General features: G+C 46.1%; 1 protein-coding gene across 2 annotated transcripts in view; it reads right to left on the reverse strand.

The window, feature by feature from the left end:
* The window catches only part of BICDL1 (BICD family like cargo adaptor 1), a 59,732-nt gene that overhangs the window by 21,988 nt on the left and 15,282 nt on the right, over positions 1-22,462 (reverse strand). For both annotated transcript variants that reach the window (XM_050980438.1, XM_050980439.1), the window contains exons 3-7: positions 7,368-7,484; positions 5,208-5,354; positions 4,070-4,249; positions 3,577-3,795; positions 2,325-2,468 (exon numbers count right to left, since the gene is read on the reverse strand). In XM_050980438.1, coding sequence (XP_050836395.1) covers positions 2,325-2,468; positions 3,577-3,795; positions 4,070-4,249; positions 5,208-5,354; positions 7,368-7,484 — 807 coding nt within the window. The remainder of the gene's footprint in view (positions 1-2,324; positions 2,469-3,576; positions 3,796-4,069; positions 4,250-5,207; positions 5,355-7,367; positions 7,485-22,462) is intronic.

Here is a 22,462-nt window from a genome sequence, read left to right on the forward strand (position 1 = left end):
AAAGAAATCTTTAAATAGAGGGCAGACAGTCAAAAAGGACTGATCACATCCAGGGCGTGGGAGGATCTGCCGTTAGTGAGGCACGGCTGGGCTGGGGGGAGGAGGGTGAGAATGCACCCTGTCTGTGCAGAGACTCCCCACGGGACTGGGGGGCTGTGCTGGGGCTGCCAGGGAACCAGGGAGCTATGCCAGGGCTGCCAGGGGACTGGGAGCTGTGCCCTCCCTCAGCCCTACATGGGGAGCACCTCAGAGCAATGATGTGACAGAGAGCAGTGGTGATGGGGTGATGTAAAAGGTGCTGAGCACTTCTACAGAAATCCCAGGGGACAGAGGATCCAGAGGCCCAAAACATGGTGTTTGGGGATAGGTTTGGGATTTTAATTGTTTCTGCCTGGGCTTCAGGTAACAAAGAGAGGAAACAAACAGGCAGAAGGTCTGAAATAGCTTCTGAGTGTAGACAGAGAAGGGGATGGCTCCTGTCTCCACCTGTTCCCTGTGCTCTTGGGCAGGAGCAATGAATGTGAGTGATGCCACAAGATCCTAAAAGCCATTTAGAAGCAGCTCCCCTTCGTATCAATACCAGTGCCAGAACAGAGGGATGAGGAGGCAGCAGAGCACTGCTTCCCCCGGGTGGACCAGATTTCCACATGCATCAATTTTCTGTAGCACTGAACAGAAGACGATGTTGCCTCTTAAATAGGTGGTGAGAGTAATTATTAACCTGCAGCAAGTGTGAGGCTGGATAACAGGCAAAAGCTGTGGGAGACATGTACTTGCTGTGGGAAGCTGGAGTTCCTCTCTGAGAGCTGCTTTTGTAGCTATGCCCCATCTTTCTTCACATCACACAGAGGTGTGAGAAGAAAACAGAACTGCAGACCTGCCTTTGCTTACTAAATATTCAGAGCTTTGGTAGCTGGGGACCCCTAAAAGCAAACCCAGGGTTCCAGACTTGCAATCCAGGGCTGGTCTTCTGGTCTCTCCTGGCTGGAGAGTTTGGGGAGATCAGACAAGCCTAAAATCTGGGAATAAGTCTCTAAAGGTCTCTGTCAGCAGCGCCAGGTTGTAGAGGTCAAGCCCTTGTCTCCATCTCAGGTGTGTTTAAGGGCAAGGGAAGCTTGTGTGTGGTGCACAGGACTGCAGCAGCACAGCCAGGGCAGTGTCTGGCTCATGTCTCACTGGGGGCAGAAGGCTGGACCTTCAAAAGTGTCTTTTGTGGTGGCACAATGCTGAGAGGAGCAGTTCTAGGGGCAGGATGGGCTCCAGGACTGCTTTCCTCCCACACTCTGCCCCGATCAGCTGCTGTGGAAGCAGGACATTTCCTACCCTTGCACACATGCAGCCACCATTGCCAGGGTATTTAATGATGCTCTCCCTCTTTTCCCTTTGGTCCCATGGTGGGAGCTCCCACAGCCCTACACAAGGCTGTCAGGCCCCAGGTTGTGCTGACTTTCTGAACAGGAGTGTGTTTTCCTATTTATTCTCCAAAGGGTGATACAGCACTGCTGGGAAGACCAGCCAAGAACATTAATCCCATTCCCTGCTCTAGTGCAGTTGCTGCTGCTTCTGATGCAGCCTCCAGATCCCTTCCAGCATCTGGAGTCTTGTTCCACAGAGACAAGGACTGCCAAGCACCTCTTTGGATGCGTGTGTCCATTTCCTGCTCTTGGCATAGGGCCTCAGACACAGATGATGCTGGGAGGGGGTGCAATGGGATTCTGTGCTTTGGGTGTGAAGTTGGTGTTGGGGTGGACCATTCCTTGCTGCTGAGGTTGCCTCAGCTGGTCCCTAGGGTGCTGCCTGGTGCCAGCTTGGCCACAATTAGGATTCTCTGGGAGTGCTTTTCTGAGGGTTTGTGATGCTGCTGTGGAAGAGGTCAAGCCCTGCTCCATGCACAGCAGAGCAGCACCTTTATATCCATGGAATGGTGCACATACCCCTCACAAGGGCTCAGTGCAGCAATTCAGGTCAGCCTTGATACCTTCAGGTTTCCAGTACTCCATATCAAGAAGCCTCATACTTTGAGGTCGTCTGCTGAGAAGAGTTTAAGTAACAGAGACTGGCTACAAAGTGGACTGGGAAAAAGGCCTAAAGGAAGTTTGGCTGCTTGAGATCATGCCTCAGATGGGCTCCAGACAATTTGTCAGAAACTTTAATCCTAAATGCTTTAATCCTCTACATTTGGTTTAACAAATCTTCCTCATCCAACCACTCTGGCCAAAATCCTCCTGGGTTATTTCTCGTGTTGGTCTCTTTGATGGAAGGCATGTCTTGGAGGATGAACACTGCTGTTCCAAGACCACATGTAAAGTGTGGGAGTTGCTAACCTGGCTGTGCAGTCGCTGCAGCTCCTCCAAACTCTGCCTCAGTTTCCCCCGTTCTCCCTCCATTAATTCCCTCAGGGCTCGTGAATCCTCACTGGTTCTCCTGATCTGTTCCTCTAAGGTGTCGTCGTCGCTTCGCCGAGAGCTCTGAGAGCGGGAGAGAAATCTCTAGCTCAGATTTCACTTTAAAAAAGGCAATTGTATTAATCTGGCACCAGTTTGGGATGAGGGTGCTAAACAATGAAAAAGAAAATGTGAATGTGACTTTGGTAGAGTTTTTTGTTGCCATATACCTCCACAACCAAGGGTGCTCAACCAAGGGTAGTGCTTCCACACACGATGCAAAGAGCATGCAGAGCTTAAACCAAATTTACAGAGCCCTACTGCCCATTTGGTAGCCCATGTGGCTACAGTGTCTCTTTGTGGACCTTTTATAGGATCTATACAATTTATTTATCAAATACAACTTCATCTCTCTACTCAGCCTATGGGTACTTAAATGAGGAGGGTGAGTACTCCCTCACAGCCCCCTGCAGGGGCTACACTGTTTTCCTCACCACAACACCCCAAATAAGCCCCAATGGCAATGCAGCCAGCTTGCAGGGAATGGGACCAGGCCTGATTTGAGCCACAACAAGAAGTGAGGTGTTGTAACTCTGCACTTCTGTGGATGCTTAGTGGTCCCTCCATGCCACCCCCTTTGCCCAGCAGCCTTGGGACCTCATCCTACAGACATCATCTTGTGCCAGCAAAACCCTTATCTTGCCACAAATTTGAGTTTGGCAGCTCCAGCCAAGACATTTCTACCAATGACAATGCACAGGGACAGAACCTCCTGACACAGGGGTTATGATGTTTTTGTGGTACTATTGCTAATAAAGCAAGGTTAGGAAAATCCCAAAGGAAATAACCAAACCATGATGTATAAGGCAATCTGCAATATTTCCACACTGAAACTCTAACTTAATGAAAATCTCCAAGTAAGCCTACTTTTATTAATTTTCCAGAACGACTCCCAGGCCAATGACAGTTGTATGAGCTTGAAACTTGAGGTGGTCTGAACACTTCGGGCTGAAACCCCACGTGCCTGGCTCTTGGCTGACCATTTGAGACACAGAGTGGGCTGTGCTCTGTGACTGCCCATCTCTGTGAGCCACAGAGAGAGACCAGGGCCTTCAGGATCCAGCAGCACCTGCAGCAAGCTCTGGACCAGGAGATGTGCCCAAGGCAAGGCCTCTCTGTGCCACCAGCTTACCGTGGAGTCTGCCCCGTCCAGCACGTTCTGTATCAGTCTCTTGAGCTCGCTGAGCGCGGCGCGCAGGCTCCCGGCGGGCACGTCTTTGGCTGAGGAGGTTTCTGAGGACTCGTCCATGGAGGAGTCGGTGGACACGGCGGAGTCGGCGCTGTCGTTGCCCCGCAGGTGGGAGCAGAGGTACCTCACCTGGCAGTACGCCTCCCAGAGCTGCAGCCTCAGCTGCAACAACAGAGCCTGATGTTAGCCTGGGCTGGCAGGGCCATGGAGAGCCTCCCTCCATGGCCATGTGAAGCGTGGGATTGCCAGCCCTCACAAATATTTGCCAGTTGATTTGGAAATGGATGCAGAGGTTTACTTTCACATGGTCAAAAGGGTGTTGATGCCACAACCCAATCCCAATTTCCAGCTCCAAATCCAGATCAAACGCATTCAACTCCCTTTTGCTCAGGTCAAAGAGGCCCGTGGGCTTTCCCAGAGGCTGGAGGGCAAATACCTGTTCTCGTTCTTGCTCCAGCTCCTCTGCCTCCATGCTCTGCTCTATCTCAGAGAGCAGGGATGTGCTGGTTGTGTTGAGGTTTTGGAGACTTTTCTCCTCGCTGAGCTCCTCCACCTTGCCCTGCAGCTGCCGGTAGGACAGCCTCACCTCCTGGAGCTCCAGCTGGCTTTGGTGCAGCTTGGGAAGAAAATCAAGGAAACAGAGAAATATTAATGGAGGCAATATGGACTGGATCAATCTCTTGGTTTGTGAGGGAGCTGGGAGGGTGGGATGAGTGACACAAAACAGGATTTCCAGCCAGGAGGAAAGTACTCTTGGCTGGTATTGCTGTTTATTGGAGCTTAATAATCTCCAAGTGTCATTAGACACTGTTTAGAATACAGAATATCCAGAAAGATAAAAATAGCAGATAAATCAGCACTAAAATGGAGAACATTGTGAAGAAGTTGGGACTCAGGTAAAGAAATTTGCTGAAAACAACACAGCAGGAAGTAGATCCAAAGAGAAAGTGCTATCTACATGTTTTTTAAAAATATATACAAATATATATTTCAAAAAGGAAGAATTACTCAGGCTTGTTTTACAGAGCTGAGGATTCAGTGCTTGGTAACCCACAGAAGTGAAATGGAAAAACCTTGCTCTGCTCTAAGCCTCAGAGGTGCCAAGTTCGTTTTCTGGGGAGTGACATTTGGTGATTCAGGGCTGTGAACACCATGGAAATTGTTGGGAAACCACCTGAGCACTGGGATCTAAGAGGACAGTGAGTGCCCTCTGGAACAGCAGGATCTAGAGAAGCCCCTTTCGAAGCCAATTCTACTCTTTAAAAATTAAATAAAATGAACTGTAACCAGAGTCCTCTGATTCTTTTTGCATTCACCTCATTTCCCCAGTACCCTGCCCCACTTCCTTGCTCAGATCTCCCTCCTAAACTGTTTTTTGCTGTCAAGATGCCTCATTGATGCTCCTGCTATCTGTCTTCATGGGGAACACCCAGGACCTTGCTTGCTGCCATTCCTGCATGAACCATTTCATTCCTCTAGCTGTTCTGTCTCCCAGCTTGTGGCCAATTCTACCCCAAATCATGACTTTTACTGCATCTCCCCATCCCCTCCCTGTCTCACTGCTGCCTCCTCACCTGCAGGTCCTTGTCATGGCTTTGTCTCTCCAGGATGAGGACTCGGTCCTGCAGCTCCTCCACAGTTCCCTGGAGCAGGTCATTCTCCTCCATCATGGCACTGAGGCGATGCTCCAGCTCCCGCTTCCTGTCCGTCAGCATTTTGATCTGCAGGGCAAAGAGAGGCCCTGTCAGACTTTGCAGGGACCAGAGAGGAGAGACACCACGTTCCCAGGAGAGAAATGAAACAGCAAGAAGCAGAAGGATGTACACAAATGTTCTCTACCTCTGTGTGTGGTTTAAAGCTTAGGAAAGCTCTGAAAGGAACCAACTCCTTCCCCAGGCTGCAGGGCCTGCTCCAAAGGGGCTGGGTGTGCACTGGCAGGTCAGGGAGCAGGCAGGAATATGCAAGGATATTCCTTGAAATCAATATTAAGTGAAGACCACCCCTGCCCACGCCTTGAACCTTAACATTTGAAAGACTGGGAAGAACTGGTTACTTTTCCTGGCTGGTCCTGATGGTGGCATTTTCTCCTCTATGGGTGCTGGAGATCACAGGGTGAGACAGCATGATCCAGAGTGAACCTGTGGGATCCCTACCCACTGCTGTTCTTAATTGGTGTGTGTTCATCAGGTCCTCACCAGGGATTTTTCTGTCTTTTCAATTGTGTAGATTCCTTTCTGTGCTGTGCTTATTTTTAGCCTCCCAGTGATCGGTTTCCTTTAAAATTGGTTCATTTCTTTTAATTGTCAAGGGCAGTGATTTCAGGCAAGGGACAGTTTGCCAAACAAACCCTCCGTGACTCAGTTAGCTGGGAACAGTGCAAGGGATGAATCAGCACTAGCCAAGGTCACTTCTTGTTTAACCAAGAAGAAGGAGCTTTTTCCCACATTAGTACACACAGGATCTCTGGGGTCTGGTATGCCAGCCATCCACCAGTCCAATATAACCCTAAATATTCACTATGGCCTCCTTTCAGTTCATGGAGCCTAGACAAATTCAGCAAATTCCCACTGTTTTCTTGGCCTCTTTGGGACCTTGTCTTTTTGCTGCTTTCCAGGTTGCTGGAAAGATTTGGCTGCACAAAGGAATATCAGCCAAGTATGTGGACTTGCTATTTCTGCAGAGTAAAGGCTGTTTGAGGTATTGGAAAGATGCTCTGAGGTGACTAATGGTTTCTGAGATGTCTCTGCCCACCATCATCATGATTTGCATGGGTTGGAGAAAGAAAAATAAGAGGTTTAATGGAGAGATTGTATCAAGATATCATATTTGGTAGGCAGAGTAATGAACATGCTGTAAATAATGGTACAAGATAAAAACCACCACTCTGCCATGAGCCCTGGACCATGGGAAAGGCACAGGGGGAAAGGGTTTGGAAAGCAAGAGACAGGAAGGAGGTGAGGAGACAAGGTGTGGCATGCATGGTGACAGGCATGCATGGTAACAGCAATGTATGTGCAGGCAAACCCTTTCCAAGCCTCCATACTCACTTCAAGGACTTGCTGCTCCACACCAAGGGGAGGGGAAGAAAAGGCGAGGGACCAGCAAGGAGCAGGTGGGAGCAGGAGAAAAGAAATCGAGAGATTTTAGGAAAAGCTTTTCCAGACAGCTTTTAAATAAAGAAAGTGGTTGGGTAGTAGAGCTGGACATCTTCTACCCATCTAGTTCCTGCCTATGTGATCCCCAGAGACCCAGTCAGGGAAGGAGAAAGGAAGGAAGTTGTCTCATTGCTGCAAATGTACCTGAGTTAAAGCAGGCAGGGGCTCCTTGCTTTCCCAAGTGCATGGCTCAGAGGCAAGAGAGGATTTCTGCTTTCTTTGCAAGAATGAGGAACAGAGGAAATAAACCCTTGCAGACCTTCCCACCATTCCTACCAGAGTTTAATCTGTACTGGGCAGCAGCCCTGCAGGAGCACAGCCATGGTTTGGCTCCTGGAAGATCCTTCTCATCCACTCATTTTGCAGCAATGCTGAGGCAAAGGCAGCACTGGAAGGTGCCATGAGCCAGCCCAGCCAGAACACCAAGGAGCAATCCTTGCTGGGGGAGTCCTTTGCCCCAGTGCTGCCACCCCTCTGCTGGCTCCACTGGCTGACTGTGTTTGCTCAGCTCAGACAGGGTCTTTACACAAGCTCCAAGAGGCCTGGCTGCTTTCTGCAGGAGGGAGGCAGGGGACTCACCTCGGCCTGGAGGCTCTCCAGCCGCACGATGTGTTGGCTGCTGGAGGAATTCTTCTCCCGAAAGTCCTCGCGGAGGGTGTGGACCTGCAGGGAGAGCTGCCGCTCCACCTCCGACGCCTGCAAGGAGACACCAGCTGGAGTTACACCATGGTTCCAAAGCAGCCCTCTCCTCCTGCCCAAGGAAACCCACCCAGATACAACCTCTGCACAAGCCCAGTTTCAGCAGAAACTCTGAATTCTGCAGAGTTTGGGTGAGTGAAAATCTCATCCTGGACAGACACTGGGGAGGAGCTGTCATTTAAACCATGTTGATTTTTCCCTTGGGGCAGCCAAGAGGACACAGCCCATAATTTTTTTCCACTGCAAAAAAACCATGATGACTCCTGGGTCCTAAAGGAATTCACTTTGCCTTAAAAATTGCAGCCTAGCTGGGGTTGAGGAGAAGACCAGGAAACATTCCTATTAGATTTACACTCTCTTAACCTCTGAACATCTTTGGTACAGCTCTAATATAACAAGTACTCTTTGCCTTTGATTCCCAGCTCCTGTCAAGGCCAGATGGAGAAACATCCACTGCACGTGTCTGTCAGTGAAGGATCCCTGGGCTTGTCCCTCTTTCCCATTTTGAAGCAGGGATGCCCCACTTATGCAGGGTGGTTTGAGGACAGCAGAAAGGTCATTCTTACCTGCAGGATCCATGCTTGAGGCAGCCCTTACAAATGACAGCTTAGACATATTAAGGTCTCTCCAGGCAGCTTTGTGGCTGATTTTTACAAGCGAACACACTTGTTTAGGCTTGTAAGACACCATAAGGTTTTTATGACTAAACCCTGAAGAGACAGCAAAATGGAGAGTTTTCTTTTTAATTAGCTTCCATCAGGTTCCATTACACTTAGGCACAGAGCTCCAACTCTGCCACATGGGCAGGGATTGAGCTGATTCCCCTCAAGAGGTGGCATTGCTGTCCTGCTTGGGGTGTGGCCAGTGGCAAAAGCCACAGTGCTTTAGACAGGGAGGTGAGATGGGAGGAGGGATTGGAGTCAGCAGCTGTGGGCAGGTTGGGGAATGCATCTTTAGGTCTGGCAAATGTGGGTCTGGATTTTCTCCAGGTGCTCTGACAGTGCCCAAGGCAGAGCTTCACCAAAGGGTGCAATGACTCTGCTCTAGCAGCTTGACTGGAGCAATGAACACACAGACCAGAAAGCTGAACTGCCCACAAAGGCAACACTGCTCCCTTTTAAAAATGGTCCCTTATTTTGCACAGTCTGCAGCAAAATATTCCAAACCAGAAGCATGAAGTAAAAGGCTGTTCCAGCTCCATCAAGTGGAGGAAACTGGTGGCCTCAGCATGGTTTGCTTGGAGGGGCAGCAGCAGACTGAAGTGTGGCCACCAAATCAGGCTCTGACCAGTGGCTTCTAAAAAGAGAAATGGGTCCCAATAAAAAGAAATAATCTTGTCTACCAATTGGTTTTTAGTTCCCTTCTTATACTGTTTTTTCACTCTTCTTTAAAGCCCCATATCAGAACCCTTTGCATATTGCCAAATGGATTTAATAAACTTTCCTTGTTTGGGCAGGATAAACAGAATATAATGACAGCACAGCACTATAGGAAGGGGGTGGTGATTTTTCTTCCCTTAAGCAACTATAGGTTGCAAAGCATCCTGAGTAGCTATTAATTGGTGACACTAAAGAAGATGGATGGATTGTGCTTTTTCTGAATGATTCACTTGCTTTTGCAATGACTGCTGAAACATCTTCATGCTGAAACACTCTGCAGGAGCTATCAAGGATGAAAAAGCACCAGATGAAAGGCACTGAAGGATTTTGCCTGCAAGATGCTGACCACACTCCCAAGGAGCACAAGTGGCCCCAAAGGAGATGACACACCAGTATTTGATAGTTCCCTGTGTAACATAATTTATATGCTTGAAGAATTCTACATACAGAGAGTATATAAATGTACAACAGAGCGGTAAGGAAACAAGGCAGTATTAATGGCATTGTAAAAATCCCTGGTAAGAGAATATATAGCTGCTCTGGCTCGTTCTGCTCCCCATGCCCAGACAGGAGCAGGTGAAGGGATGAGCTGCAAGGATGATTCAGATTGTGGAAAGTCTGTTATATGAAAGGAGTCTAAAAAAAGGATGGCTTGTTTTATCTCATGCAGTGAATGCTGAGAGAGGACTCCCTATAAATACATCATGGATGAGCACACAGAAGGGAGAAGCACTATTTAAGCAGAAGCACAATTCTGGCAGAAAAGGAAGATGTGAATAAACCGGATAAGAGTATATTAAGGCTGGCAATAGGAAGATTTCTACATTTCCAAGGACCTGCTGTAGGATTCCTCTTCCTGCACCATTACAGTAGTAGAAATGGTGGCAAAAAAATTAACTTTGTAATGGAGCTGGGTTACTTTATCATGCAGCTTCTTTCAGAGGGCTGCCTGTGACAGAAGGGAAATGAATTGACCTCAAAGGTCCTCTCCAGTACCAGGCTGCTTGCAGGCCTATAAGACTTGTATTAAATCATCATCTGGAATTGATCTATGTGCTGACCAGCTCACAGATCTTATTCCCACAATTATAACCCATATGGAGGGAAAAAAGGACTCAGTTACTGTTAGTATTTAGAGCCCTAAAGGCAGACAGGATGTCACAGTGTCACCTCAGTGAACACTGCTTGCATCCTACCTCATGCAATAGAGAAAAGTAAAAACAACACTTGCTTTAGGCTCACACAGTGCAGAAAATAATCTCTGACCAGCTGTTTAGCAGAAGTACACAGAAATGACTGTATTTTGTGTTTCCCTCCACAGGCTAACTAGGAAGAGTCTTCATCTAGCTTTTCTAGAGGTGAAACAAAGTCTTCTGAGCTGAGCTCTGGTCATGGAATCTTCCTTGTCATGCTACATTTGTTTCAGAGCTTATTAATCCTGCTGCCAAACTACCCTTTCTAATTGATTGTAAAATAGAGATTTTAACATCAGCTTGCATTAATTTATGAAAGCCACCTTGACAGTGTCCAGTATTTCTCAGGCTTTATGGTGTACATTCAGACAGTGTCTGCTTCAGTTCTCTGGTGGTGTGCACCTGTACATGTGTGTTTTAAACCATGAGCTCCCCACTGATTACTTCTAACATGCTCGTTTTATTTAGTGGCATCAGTGAAGATGTAACCTTCCATCTCCATTTCCTCTTTAATGTTCAATATGGCTTTTGCTGAATGGAAGTGAGTTGGCTCTGCCTCAGCCAGCCTGTAGGGGTTTCTCTTCTCCATCAGTGTTTCCTAAACATTAAAATCTAAATCTTTTGTGGTTCTGTCAGTCAGTTAGCAATGCACTGATTTTGCTAGAGACAAGTAATATTCTTTGCAGAAAGGGAGACATGTATTGCCCAACATCACAGCTTTGCCCTGTAGTTAAAAATGAATTAATTTCCTCAGTATGGGGAAATTGGCCAATGCAGCCGCCAGGCAAGATTTGAAACATATCTGCAAAAGCATAGACATCAATTCACAATTAGATATATCCAATCAACTGTGAGATTTGTTTTCTGGTCTTCAGGCAAGGTTTCGATGAGATTTGGGCAGTGCAAGAAGAGCAGGAGGACACTTTGGCTTCTGCTCTAATTAAGGGCTTTTCATCATTGCAAACTTGATTAAGTTTCTCTTGTGATTAATTCCCAAGTGTTAAAATACACAAAGATCTACATGTGTATATCTCTGGCAGAAAGAGATGCTTGCCAGTTACAAGAACTCCATGAGGTTTAACATCTGGAATGTATGAGCAATAAATACATAAAACAAGTATAAATAAATTGCACCACTGATGTTCCTGTGAAGGGGGGATCTTTGAGAAGTTAGGGATGGACTGTGACAAATTAATGGCCTGCAGGTTAGTCTTAGTCAAAGAAAACCTTCCTCTGGGGTAAGAGTTGATAAATAAAGCTACTGATTACAAAATATCTAGCTATAAGTCATGTCACAAAGAAAAGGAGAATGGAAAAAATTTAATAGACTGTAGCTGGGTGAAGAAACAAATGTTTCCATATGATTTACTTCTACAAACAAGATGATTAAGATTTAACAAAGGATATTGAAGATTTTCTTGCCTAAAATAGCTAAGAAGAGAAGTCCTAATTAGTGCTAAATTTGTAACACTCAGGAGAGCATGTTACCCCTTTTATTAATTTGCTAATAGCTGAGTTCAAGGGACTTCCAGTTCCCACTGTGGTCCCATTAACACTTCAAACCACTAATTGCTGCCTCCCCTGGATGCAGGATCCTGGATTCCCAGCTCTTCTCTGGAAGGAAAATATATTTGGCTACTAAAACATAACCAGAGCAGGAAACAACAACAACAACAAATTGCTTTAGATTAATAATCTAGAAAAAAATTGGTAATCTGGTTTCTGAGGAAGTGCCAGAGGATTAGGATTGCTGTCTTGCCACTGCAGCCAGCATACTGGTGCTGGAAGAAGCCTGGTTTTCTGGGATGCTTGATCCAGGCCAATAAATTGGCTGTTTCCCAGCCCTTGGCACATTGGCACCATAAGCCACCATCAATATTTTGCACAGCTGGAAGTTGCTCAGTTTGGGAATCTTTGACAGATTTTTAGCAATGCTTTGAATGCAGGTCAACTTCAAATTGTTATTTGAAACATTAGCCTATCCAGGAAAGTTCTCACATAATAGAGGTGCTTGCATTCACCACCTCTTGGGGCTTTCAGCTTGTGTTTGCTGATTGATGTGCCCAGAGGGATTCCCTGTAGAATTCTCTGTGGAGAAGAGCAGTGGCACCCTGGTGGGCTGGCCAGACACCCACCCAGCTGCTCTCAACCCCCCCCTCTACTTCTCAACAATGGGGGAGAAAATAAGATTTAAAAGCTTGTGGGTTGAGACAAATACAGGGAGATTACACACTATTAGGGGAATTTGAAGTGACCAATAAAGTAAAAGGCAAAGCTCAGCCCAGCCACTGCCTGGGACTGGATTAGCAATGGGGATTTCTGTGCTGAGGGAGAGGATGGAACTGTACTGAGGGTGGATATTGCCCACCCTGGTGGGGTTTGTGATGGTGCTGTTTCCTTTGTGGTGTGAGGAGGTTTTTTTGGGGCTGATGTCATCAGTGGAGCTGTGCAGGGTGTGTGGCAAGTGAGTATTTTAATGACCATTATGAAATTAGCATTTTGCTGAGGCAAGGGGTGGAATTTATTTGCTGCAGGTGCCCAGGCACTGCTGGGGGGCTGAGAGACGCTCTGGGGTGAGGCTGGGGCTCACCAGGGTGGACATGGTGAGCTCCACCCAGCCCCTCTGCAGGCAGGGCTGAGCCTGCCATTCACACCTCTGGAAAAATGCACTCAGGAAAGGACAGACACCTTCTGCCAGTGCCAGCTGAGGTGAAAGGTGTGTGAAACAGCAAAAGACTCATGGCTGAAGGAGGAGTAGGAGGGGATATGGCTAGGCTTTTTCCAGAGACCTCTTCCTGCTTGTCCCCAGTGCAGCACAGGACACTGGAGCTGGGAAGTGCCCCCATCCCTGCCAAATGGGGATTGGGGCTGAATCCTCCTCTTGTCTCATCCTTCTCTCTGCTACTGCCCAGCTGTGGGGGATTTCAGGCTGATGAGCTTCCCTCTGGCAGGAAACAGGCTGCCACAGGCCAGCTCCATTGGGTGGGGGGCCCTATAGTGACAACAAGGGCAGGGGGACAAAACAGTAAACAAAAGAGCATTATTTTTGCACAAAATCAATTTATCCAGAAAAAAGGAAAGCAGAGATCTTGGTCCAAAGGACTGCCAAAGCAAGAGGACTCAGTAATGGAGCAAAGGCACAATTATGACTCTCTTATAAGCATCAGGCTGGGGACACATTAGTGATGGGAAAAACCTCATGGCTGCAGCACTAAACCTATTCTGAGAGGATTCTGTGAGACAAAGGGCAGCAATGGCAGCTTATGCCAAGCTCTGCACAACTTCCACAGCTTTGACATTTTGAAAATACAAGAATACAAGCTTTCATTGCTTGCATGAAAGTGAGAAAATTTTGCTGCAGATTTGTTCCCTTTCCCTTCTGTAGGACAAGTGGGAAATGCATAGTGTGTCCTTTGACCTCACTCCTATTTACCTGAGTTTTACCATAAAAAACCCCAAGAATGTGTTTCTTCTCAACAAGCCCTAGTTGTGCAGTGGGTGCCAAGGGGTTAATGCCAATCAACTCTTGAGGCCTCACACCTGAGAGACAGAGGCCCAACTGGCTGAAAGAGAGGGCAGGAAGCACCCTTGTATTTTGGGGTGGGGTGGCCTGGCACCTGCTTCTTGAGGTGGAGTTAAGAATGGAGATATTTAATTCCTTGGTGGAAACATCTGCAAACCTTGGCTCTTCCCAGACTGAAGCTGGATTTCTTGTTTTTGGAAGGAAAAGTGTTTGTATTGGATGACTGGTTGCTTCTTACATTTCTGGTGACTGGAGAACTGTAAGTGTGGCTAGAGATGGATAAAAGCTACTGATGCTTTTTTTTATTTTCAAGTGTCCTTGAAAAGTCCTTTCATCAAAGATGGTTGACTTTTGCTGCATCACTAAGCAAAGTGTGAAAAGCTAGATGGGGTTTTCCTGGCAATGTTCTTTTTTTCCCTTCCTGTAAGGTTAGGTGATATATCAGTGTGCAAGGCAAGCATCTGAATGCTTTGGGAAAGAGCTTAGGGGGATGAATGCAAAATGGTGGCTTTCCTCTTGTCTTTTAGTAAGTGTTCAGATACCTGTGTGATTGAGGCCAAAAACCATCAGCTTGGGCTAAATCAATTTACAGGATTAGGAACTGCAAGGGCAGTTGGGTGCCATATGGGGGTAACTCTACCCGGGTGTAACACTTCCAGGTCTGTTCTTTGAATGAAAGAAAGAGTTTCACAAGTGGCTGTGGGCTGTTTTAGGAGGTGCTTAAACACGAGCCTCCCTCTTTTTGTGGTTTATTCTTGACCTAAACATTTGGCTCTTGTGGAGAAGAAAATAGAGTGTGTGGAAAAATGAGTCAGCCAGCTTCCTGTGGGAGGGACTGCAGGAGGCACGATGCTTTGAATGCTGCAATAAATTAGCACTGGAGATAATTCAGAGGACAAAGTGTGCCTGGAGGACACACCATGCTAAGTAGTGCACGAAGTGGCTCCTGCTCTGTGTGCAAATCCTGCTTTGCAGAAGAAGTGTGGGAGCTGAGACAGCTCTGCCCTGTGCCTGTTGTGGGGCTCTGCACAGAGAGCTGCACATGGACTCCTGGATGGTGAGAGGATTAGGATAATAACATGTGACACCAGCAGGCTCCTCTGGTTCTGTGGGGATGCTGCACATCACCTGGAGTGAAGCATTTGTTACCTACTGCACATGGAAGCAGAAAGGCTGCAATAATCAAGTCTGGTGGAGCTGAGAGGAGCCACCACATTAATTCACTGCAGCACAGCCTGGCCCTTGTTGCAAGGGGGTCTGGGACCTTCAGGTTAAAAAGTTTGCCGTTCCCCTTGTGCCTGTGAAAGAGTGCAGTGCCTGAAGCTTTGTACTGGACTAGCAGAGGGAATGGCACAGTTTGGAAGCTGGACAATTCATGTTTTGCAGCAGTAAGCTCTGTGGTCTGCTATCCAAGATAACTTCTAATGCATTTCTAATATTTAATTTCTACTAATAAGTTTTTTTTTTCCCCCAAAAAAGGCATATTTTATCTTGATAGACCATTTTGGCTATTACCTTTGATGTGGGTTTTTAATCCAGATTTGCTGGAGCTCAGTCTGTCTTTGCTACATGAGCTAAAGGCTGAAAAATATTTCTTCCAGTGACTTCCTAGTGAGCCAAAAGTGTGGGTCAGATGAGAGGACAATGAAATACAAAATGCCTCACCAGTTTGGAAATAACTGAACTGGAAACACAAATACTTAACCTGGTCATTAAAACCTTTTGAAAAATTAAGAAGGTTACAACAATGGAGACAAAGAAATGTAACATTCCCTCCTGCCTGAGAGGCTTTGCTGTCTTTCCATGGTAGCCTGAAGTCAGGACAGCCAATCTCCATCCTTGAATTAATTTTTTTACAAAATCATTTTAGTCTTAAGACCTTAAACCTGGAGGTGTTCAAACCCAAATGGTTGTGCCTGGAAGAAAGAGACAATAATTAAGCTTCTTACAGTCTCTTGCTCTGGCTTTAAGCACTCTCTCCCCTTTATTTCAAGGTAAATTTACTGAGTTCTGTTGGGTATATCTAATACATGGTGGCAAACTAGCAGCTCTGTCTGCTCTTCTTCATGTCTACACCATGTTAAGCTCACAATATATTGTTTTAGGATTTATTAGTAGTAAATACAAGCCAGAAGTCTTCCAGTGTGTGTAGACTTGATGCTCAAACCTGCAGTTACAAACATGTCTGAATGCATGAAAATAGGGGTGACCATTCCCATATATGTGAAATGAGTTAGTGCCAAAAAAGATGGGACAAAATTCAAGGAGTTGGTTTAAAATATATTAAATTCTCCCAGGAAGTCTTCAGACAGGAAGAGAGAAAACATTTTCTCAAATGTATTTTTAAATTGTATGGTAGATTGACCTGGACATGTTTGATTAGCTTTTAAATCCCTGCAAAGTTTGATTTCAAATAACTTCTGTCAGGCTGTGCTCATGTGTGTTTGCTCATTTCCTTTAAAACTTGATAACCTTATTTCAAAAGTGAGAGGAAGAAGAGCTAGGAAGTTGTTTTTGGAGCTTGGCTAGGCTAAAGCAGGATATGCAAGTGTTTAGTGCAGAAGGCTGATTTCTCATAGCCAATACAGTAAAACTTGTGGCTGCTTTCTGTGGAAAAATAAGGAAACCCAAACTTTGTAGTGAATATTGGCCAGGATGAAAGCTACAGCTTCAAACTATTCCAATAAAGTTTCCTCTTCACTAAGTGTTTTAACCACAGATAGGTGCAATAGGGTCACACGTGGAAAGTGAATGCCATAAAAATGAGCAAGTCCATCATAAAGATTTGGAAACTTTGTGATGGACTTGAAACCATAAAACTCATATGGCAGCATGTCACATTGCAGCACTCAAATAAAAAGGTACAAATCTGAGTTCTTAAAGGATTGTTCTGGAGCTGTTAAATAACATTTTACTTGAAAATATTTCTTGGTCAGCTAGTACTTGATCTGTCCTTCTAAACACAAAAGAACTGTGCTGAATACCTGCAGACAAAAAGCTTCTAGAGAGATACCATTTAACTTAGCAGCGCTTCCTCCTGTACTTTGGCAGCCTCCAGCTATATCTGAATTGTTCTCCCTCTTGACAGCATGAAAAGATCTGCTCAGAGCATAAGGTCTTTGGAGCAGACTTTGAGCACAAGGCAGACCTTGCTCTTGGTGATTGCTGACAAAAGATAATTACAATGTGTTAGTAATAACATCTGAGCACTTTGATCTGCTGAAGCTGAAGCTATACTTAGTGCATTAACATGGGTAATAAGTACAGGAATTCTGTCTCCTTTTAGCCCAGCTTTGCTCTGTTTCCACCCAGGTTGAGCCTGTGGATGCAGGTGCAGCAGATGCTGGAACACAGCATGTTTACCTTCTGTGCAGGGCACAGATGTAAACACTGAGGGGATTAGGTCTTTAATTCCCAGATCCTCAGGGGCAGGGCTTGGCCTTCAGAGCAGTCTGCACCTCCCCAGCTGTACATGGGGGCAAATATACAATAGTAATTTCTAGTGTGAGCCAGAGCCTAAATTCACAGCAGGTGTATTCAAAGCTGAAGATAAATTTTCCAAACCACACCTGTAACCCAGCTTTTGGGAAGATTCTCAGTACTTCTGCAAGTGGCCAGATCTTATTCATGTGATAAGGATCTTATGCATGTCTCTCTTTCTGGAGAGACTGCATGGCTGTAGCTGTGGCCAGTGTCTGGATGAGGGGAGGGTCTGGAAATAAGGATCTCTCTTTGCAGCTTTGTCCTCCTACAATCTTGCTTTTAAAAAGCTGTTGCATGAATTTTATTGACATAACAGCTTTTGGCAAACTTGCTGGCATTTTGGTACTTTAAGTCCTACAACAGGCTGTGCTTGGAAATAAAAAATAAAGCAAGTAGATGTGGAGAGGAAACATAGCTGAAAAACGAGGTGGGTGCAGCACATGCTGTGGGGTGGCATATAAAGGATACTATACTCTGCCAAACCATACACAGGCAGGGGAATCATTATCAGGGGCTGGAAAGAGCCCCTCTCTGTATGAGTTTCAGGGTTTAGTGTATCTGAGTATCACTAAAGGTCAAGTATGGATGGTCCTGTATGGGGGAAGATGCCTCAGTCACCAACCCTTCATGTATTCAACTATTTTTCTGATTGAAAAGAAGTGCAGTGTTATTGGAGAAAGTAAAACTGCTGCAGCAACATCCCAGCAGCTCTGTTAAGAGTAACTGCCTGGGAGAGAGTCCACTGAAAGTGTTACAAAAGCTGTGCTGGGCTGTGGGCAGCCAGTTTGGCACAAACATATTAGACTCAGACTTGTACCTGTAGCCAAGGTTTTGCAAATCCAGGTCAGGTGTCATTCAAGTGAAAGCCCTTTCCCCCACTGTCTAAGATGCTGCTTAGAGGGATAAGAGTCACTGAAGCTGTGGTTTTTTGGCACAGAAGCTGTTGCTTTTTAACAGCTGACTCCATGCAGACACAGCCAGCTCTCAGCAAGCCTGGGATGAGCTGGAGCAGGTGCCAGGCAGGTCTGGGACTGACCCACAGCCCTGGCCTGGGGCTGCCTGCAAACCTGTAAGCACTGCTCAAGGTCTCAGACTGGGAAACACTGCACAGACTGAATTAGCAGCCTGTCCTGTGTTTGATGCTGAGAAAAGATCTCTTCTCTCTGTGAAGGTTTCAGAGCTGAGGCTTCGGCTGGTAAGAAGCATGCTTCCCTCCTTCACCAAAGCTCCCTGTTCACCCTCAGTGATTTGTCTTGGAGGGGCAGAGTTTGTAAAGAAGGTGAGTTTCTCTACAGCTGCCCTTTAGGGAAAATATTGTTGCTTTTGGCTTTGGTGCTTTTAAGCAGAAGTCAGTACCAATGACATGTACCCTGTGCATGTGCCTTTTGACCCTACCTAGGGCCAAAAAAGGGAATGGAGACCAGCTGTAAAGTGCAACAAAAAAACCCAACAAAAGTGGTGTGGCAGTGGCTGTTCTTCAGCTTCAGTGACTCCCTGACAAGTTACTGCTGGGAATGTGCTTCATTTTCAAAGCCCTGTTTGAGCATGCTCATACTTTACCTGTGGCAACCTTAGTTGCTTTCCAGGTATGTTCATTTATCACTTTATCTTCAGCAGAGAGGGCTGCCTAGCTGAGTGTGTGTGGATTCTCCTGCACTTAATCGTGGGCCGATCTACTCCATCTCTTCTGCTACTACAGTAAGATTTTAAACTGGGATCTTCCCTAGCTTTGCTGCACATAAATGATTAACTTTCTCTTCCTCTTGCTGCCTGAAATCAAGAGTAATGTGACCAGTGACAGAGGAGACTGTGGTATTCAGCTCTCAGCAGTTTTTATTACTCCTGCTGCTGTAGCTGACTTTCTCTATGTGCACAAGCCAGTGGTAGCAGTACTAAATCTCCTGAGCCCCTGCTGTGTGCTGGAGTGTCTAAAATGGTGCTGCTTAGAGCTTCTGCCAGTACCTAGACATGTGAGTGAGCTAGGAGGGCTTTCATCCTATCAGTGCTAAAAATCACCTGCCTTAAGCCACTGATCCCTTTCCCCCCTCCTTGCAAGTCTTGCATGCAGTGAGGTGTGTGCTGGAGCTGGCAGATGGCTGGGGAGCAAACAGGTCCACACAAGCATGCAAAAAAATCAGGCTGCATCACTGCTAACCAGCCTGTGCCAGGACTTGAGTTTTCTTCTGCCTGTCACTGCCCTGCCTGCACTGGCTTCCCCATCACCCTCTGGCTTGGCTGTTTGGTGACCTACCTCCTGGAAAGTTTTCACCCCTCCTCTCTCAGCTCTCTCTACTTGATTACTCTAAAAGCTATCAGCCATGGCACATTGTTGAATTCATTTTTAGACACAATGCTGTGCCAGAGATTTGTTTGCTTAATTACAGAAATACTATTATTTCCGCTGCAGTATGTCTGGATTTGGTTTTGTTCCTGAGGCTGGTGCTGATTTCAGCCTTCTTTCCTTGGCTCTGCTTAATGATATTTTTTGTTGTCCTGTTGAATTACAGCAGATATCCCCAGTTTGGAAAGTTATAAAGAACTGAGTGGACTGAAGAAGGAAAAAGCTGGCTTTGGGTGCCCAGAATGCCACATGAGACAAGGAACTTCTTCCTCAGCAGAACCACATACCATGTAGAGTAGAGACAAGCTTCATGCAAGTGGAGCATGTGTTGAAGCTCCTTGACTTGATGCTTTGGTCACTGCTCTGAGCAGTGGGGCATGAGGGTGCAACCCAGAGCTGCTTGCTCAGAGGCAGAAAGTCTCAGTACAACCCATGTCAGACTGTGCACACCAAGTGATGACCTGAACCCTGGATAATTTTCAGAATTTAACAGGTTAAAGTGAAACATAATTTTGTTCAGCTCTTGCAGGGATTTGGAATTTCCCAGTGTGATCCCACTGACAACAAGGGACGAAGAAGATAAAGATATTAGAGCCAAGTTTTCAGCACAAGCCTTCTCTTGAGTACTGATTCAAAATACAGCTTTACATGTCAAGCTGTGAAACACCAAGTATATCCATGTCTCAAAATTATTTATTTAGAGGACAAGACAAATACTACCAGTTAAAAAGCTTTCTATTGATTTTCACCCTTACTCAGGTTTGCTGAAAGGGTCTAGGATTTAATATTGTTTATAGCAACAATTAAACATTACCAGGAAAGGAGTGTTTTGGCCAGGTCCTTTCACAGAGTCTGAATCTACACGAGGGTTATGAGGCTCATTGGGGCTAATCCCTGCTAGCATTATACATCATCTGACAGTTGCCAAGGAGACAAGGATAATCTGAGTGAAACAAGATATGTGAGAAGGGTATTTATGGACATTTGCCTAACGATGCTGGTGGAATGTACCAAGAAGTGATTATCTGAGTGCCTTTGAAGTACTACCTCTTCTGTGATGAATATGGAGGACTGGTACACATGCAAAAAATGTCCCTGTGAAATTAAAGCAGCAGCAGCTTGGCCTTGTTTTTTTCCTTTTATCCTATGGTGGCCTCATCCAGTGCTGTGGGTGATGCCTTAAGATTTTAGCCTTTATATTTTTCAAATCCTGTACTGCATTAGTGCAGTAACCCTAAACTCCATATAAAGTATTTACTGTCTTCACATTTTGGTCAGGCAAAGCAATTCCTCTAAGCCTAAAACACAAGGATACCCTACAGCCTCAGGCCCTGAAAAGTATAAACAAAAGTGAATTGGGAGGGAGCAAACTGGGGGTAGATTCATTACCTGAAGCTGAACCCTGATATGCAAATGGATCAAACTTTGTGTGAAAAACTTGTGACCATCATCCACCTTGGGTGTAGCCTCTGGGAGGCTTCTGATTGCCCCAGGTGTACCTATTGAAGGCCTTTAACAAATACCTGCTGCTATTCTTGTATTCTTGTCCAGCCTCTGTTCTGAGGCAGTCACTCCAAGGCTTCGTGGGGAGGGGCAGACAAGGCTTTTGCAGTGCTGTGAGTTCCCTGTCCAGCCACCTGCACTCTGTGGCATCAGCAGAGCATACACAAGGATAAAAAGTGTAAAAGCCATTTTAGTCTGACAGAGGCTTAATGAGAACTGTCCATTCCACATGCTTGAAATACTCACAGGTGCCTTAGGCCAAGTGGTGTGAGGGAAGAGTGGAGGTGGTGGTGTGCAGGTACTCACAGGCATGGAAGTGTGTAGGCTTTGTTGATGGCTTTACAGGCAGCCAGCTCACTCCTCCTCCCTGCAGGATCACCCCAGCTGCACCACAGACACCTGGCTCTGGGTCCTTGTGTCACATTCACTGAACTGTGGGCAGGGTCAGCATCATGGCCTACTTGGTATGTGGGTCTAGACAGGCATTTTGGGCAATTATGCCACTTTCCCTGACCTGGGGTGTCTTATAGCTCTGCTTAGGGAGATTAAATAAACCAGAGAGTTAATACCTTCATTTGAACAAGTTCATGCTTGGAAAGGCTTCTGCACTGTTGGTTTCACACAGCAAAATATTTCCTTGGCAGAGTGCTCCATGGCCATGAAAAGGGTCAGAGATTGTTGGAGGAGGCCCATGTCAGGGACCAGGAGCACTAAAATTGTGTGATCTGGAGCTTTCCCACATTGGGCAAATCTTCCCTTCCTGTGCAGTGAGGGAGAAAACTGCCTGTCTCCTTCCCTCTCCCCCATTTTGACCTTCTTAATCTCTGATACTGTCTCTTGATGGAGGATTAAGAAGGATGGGAAGACAGAAGGAATTTCCCAAGTTTTGAATGCCTGATGCAAAGAACTCCTTTGAAAGGAGGGAGATGCTGAGAGCCAGCCTGCAGCTGATGGGCTGTGTCTCGTGATGCCAGAGTTAATCTGGGTAAGCAGAGATTAACTGAGCTGCTGGATTGGATAATGCCTGAACTGGTTTATTGCAGCTTCTGCTGATAAAGCAGCCCAAGCCTCAGAGACCCCTCCTTGTCTGCAGCTCTGCAGGGTGAGGGCCTGCACCCATGGCAGCAGTGCCTCAGGAACAGGAAAGCCCCAGGAAGAGGTGGCATTAATGAAATCATCAATTTCATAAACATTTGCCTGTCACCGACATGAAACCATGTAACATTTGCCTGTACCCCTTAAAGCTTTAAATAGTTATGAATTAGACTTCAGTAAGAGTCTGGTTCCTTGTGCTAAGGTGGAGAGTGAAATAAAGGCTAAGCAGCACAACATTTAGGGAGAATTTGTGTGAAAAGTGAGGTACAACATCCAATAAAGCCTAGGAAAATAAATCTCTCTGGAACAGAGGCAAACCTACAGGAATAGTTTGAGTTGGCAAATCCCTGTGCAACTTCATAGCTGATCAATAGATGTTATTTAGACAAATATCACACTGCTACGTTCTACCAACGATCTCTTTTAAACAAACGTGGCCATTCCAGGCTTTCTCATTT

The sequence above is a fragment of the Serinus canaria genome, chromosome 15, assembly GCF_022539315.1.
Source record: "Serinus canaria isolate serCan28SL12 chromosome 15, serCan2020, whole genome shotgun sequence".
NCBI classification, from domain to species: Eukaryota; Metazoa; Chordata; class Aves; order Passeriformes; family Fringillidae; genus Serinus; species Serinus canaria.